Source organism: Cantharellus anzutake, assembly GCF_015039405.1.
Source record: "Cantharellus anzutake strain C23 chromosome Unknown EI90scaffold_15, whole genome shotgun sequence".
Taxonomy (NCBI): Eukaryota; Fungi; Basidiomycota; class Agaricomycetes; order Cantharellales; family Hydnaceae; genus Cantharellus; species Cantharellus anzutake.
In genome coordinates this window covers 604,068-606,782 of record NW_024066965.1, presented here as the reverse complement: position 1 = coordinate 606,782, position 2,715 = coordinate 604,068, and the positions used below count along the sequence as shown (strand labels likewise).

The 2,715-nt window shown below is 50.9% G+C and overlaps 1 protein-coding gene across 1 annotated transcript; it reads left to right on the top strand.

The window, feature by feature from the left end:
- Window positions 1-2,014: 2,014 nt before the first annotated feature.
- EI90DRAFT_2836710 (uncharacterized protein) lies at window positions 2,015-2,496 on the top strand (the record flags this gene model as incomplete). The annotated part of the gene is made up of 2 exons (XM_039053659.1): window positions 2,015-2,169; window positions 2,364-2,496. Coding segments are annotated over 2 exons (288 nt in total), but the record flags the coding sequence as incomplete, so codon positions are not given.
- Between the last annotated feature and the right edge of the window lie 219 nt (window positions 2,497-2,715).

Genomic DNA, 2,715 nt, shown 5'->3' with positions numbered 1-2,715 from the left:
CTCTACGATGGCCTGGAGCTCCTGGAATCGGGACAGCAGCTCATCATACTGCTCTTTGGTCACCATGGCAGGGGAGGTGGGGGAGATGAGGTTGAAGCCTTCTTCTGCTGTCAGGGACAGCTTCAAAAGCAGCGAGGTCCCAGCATGCAGGACTTGGTGGGACGAGTAGCAGCTATGCATAGCAGCGGTCCCATCATGGGGTGAGCATCCCTGACCACTTAGTCTGAAGTGGGAATGTGAGAAGAAGGCTACTTCTTCAGTTCCCACTCCAGCCGTTATTATATACATGTGGGGTCGATCACATGGGGTGCGCCATGTCACCCTTTGTCAGGGGACGACTCCCGGGTCCCCATGACCCTCCCCTATGGTCCACAGCCTCTGGTCTGGCCAGCCCTATCCAGGGCACAATCCTACTGTGGGTAAGGAGATGAATAGATAAAGCAGTAGGTAAGGTACACTTGCCTACTGTGGGTAAGGAGATGAGAAGGAAGCTAACTTCTCATCTTCCCACAGTGGCCACAATATCAGCAAAACTTCTGGGGATACCCGGAAGTCACATGAAGGGGTAGGAACCGGGTCCGGAGCATGCGGCACGCAGAGCGTGCACGTGTGCGGGAAGCACGGCAGGCGGAAGCGGGTCCGGACACGGGTCTGGGTCCGGGCTAGTCAGGGTGTGTGCCCTGACACCCTTGCACACAGCCATGGCTCTCTGGTTGTCTCTGCAGGAGATCCCGAGAGGGTCCGTTGTAGGCATGAGGTGAGCATGGCAGTGGTGACGGCGATATAGGGATGGTAAGATACAAGAGGGGGAATGGGCATGTGTGCTGGTGATACATTGAACAGCGGGAAAGGTGGTCCATGTAAGAGAGAGAAAGAAGAAGAAAGAAAGAGGAAAGGAAGAAGGCACGGTCCGGAGTGGGGAAGTGGAGTGGGGGTCAGGTGGGGCATGTTGGGGCATGCCCTGACACTGTAGCATGCCAGTTAGAAAACACAGTAGATGAAAAAGTTGCTGAAGCTTTGGTGGAAGCACCGGAGAAAGATGCCTTGGGAAAATACATACACAAAAGTACCCAAGGAAAACAAGAATAAAGGGAAGAAGGACCAAAAGTCCAACATAACCCAGACCCCCTTGTTCAATGCATCTCAAAAGCTGCAGGAAAATACCCAGCAAACAGACTGCCCTTGACAAAGAGAATGCTGATGGTGCAAGCAGGGAGAATGGCTGAAAGGCTGCAGGGCACAGACCCTCTGAACCTAACCAGACCACCCTCACACACACACACACAGGTAACGAAGGGGGGAGGAGTGAAGTCACAGCATTGACAGACTCACTGGCGGACCTTCCTACTAGGTCTGAAAACTTGAACTTCCGTGAAAAACCAACTAGACTTCCTGGTGGACCTTCCCTAGGGCCAAGCAAGGCGTCCTGCCTTCTCAATGTCACCCTAAACCTAACTGAACTCGTTCACACACTCCCAGACGTGGTACTGTCTGACTGGCACTAAAGTGGGAAGGAGGAGAAGATCCCTTTTCATACTAGATACATGTTTGTATATAACCAAAGCTAATGTCCGAGCAATCCGACGGTGTTAGGGATGGACAGAAACGGACAGAACAACATAGAACAAAGAAAACAACAGAAAACACAATAAAATATATGAGTGCGGCCACACAATCGATAGAATTCGACGATCTCCACAACGGCTGCACCAAATCTCCCGATGCTGGACTTGTTCGACTCGTCTTGACGGTAGCTTTCTAACGATATAAAATGCGTCTGGATCGGAGAAGAACTGGGGGAGATATGGTGAAAATACTATAGAAGCGGCCCGATATGGAAACTAAGTGGCCATAACCTGGTCCGGAAAAATATTAAAAAATACAGAGATGATGGTGGAAGTGCAACGGGCTTTGGGGAGCTGGGGGATTGTGTGTCGGGTCCCAGGTAGCATCTGTAGACTGTTATATGGTGGTGTTTGGGTACTACTGGCTCATCCCTCCCACAATGGCCCATGTCAAAATAGCAGGCAAAAAAGCCTATGTGCTATTCAATAGCAGGACCAAAACAGACACAATATTGCCAGACTTTGTCCATGCAGTTCATATCCCAATTCTCCAGCTGGAGAATCCAGTTGTCCTCCAAATGGGGATGAAAGGGACAAGATCACTGTAAGGTCGGTGTAGGTGCCAACCTTGTATCTCCTCACTCCTCAAGTCTGTCAAAGATATAAGCTTGAATAGAGCTATATTTCAATGAGGTAGAGGAAAGGAGTATAACTCCATTCATCATACCCCGCATCATTTATATATGTAATTACATGTGTTGTATGTTATTTATAGCGGGGCATTCCTTACAATCACAGATCTTGTTTGGAACAAACATGGAAGTTGAAATCAATGACCACATGCAAAAACAGTTACTTTGATGTAATTAACATTGACAGATACAATGCCATATTTGGTGCCCCCTGGTTGAATAAAAACCAGGTAAATGTCACGGCCGTGCATTCCGGCCCGTTAGCCGCCCGTCCCGATGCCGCCCGAGCCCGTTCCCGCTATGCGAGCGTGAGCGCAAGCCCCAACCTCAGCCCTATCCTCCCTGAGGACTCCCTGCTCACTTCCCCGCTTGCCCCTAGGCTCCCCTACACTTGGCCGACTCCCCCGCTGCTGCACCAACCTCCCCACCCTGAGTCCGCCTCCGGCACCGTGCCCAGC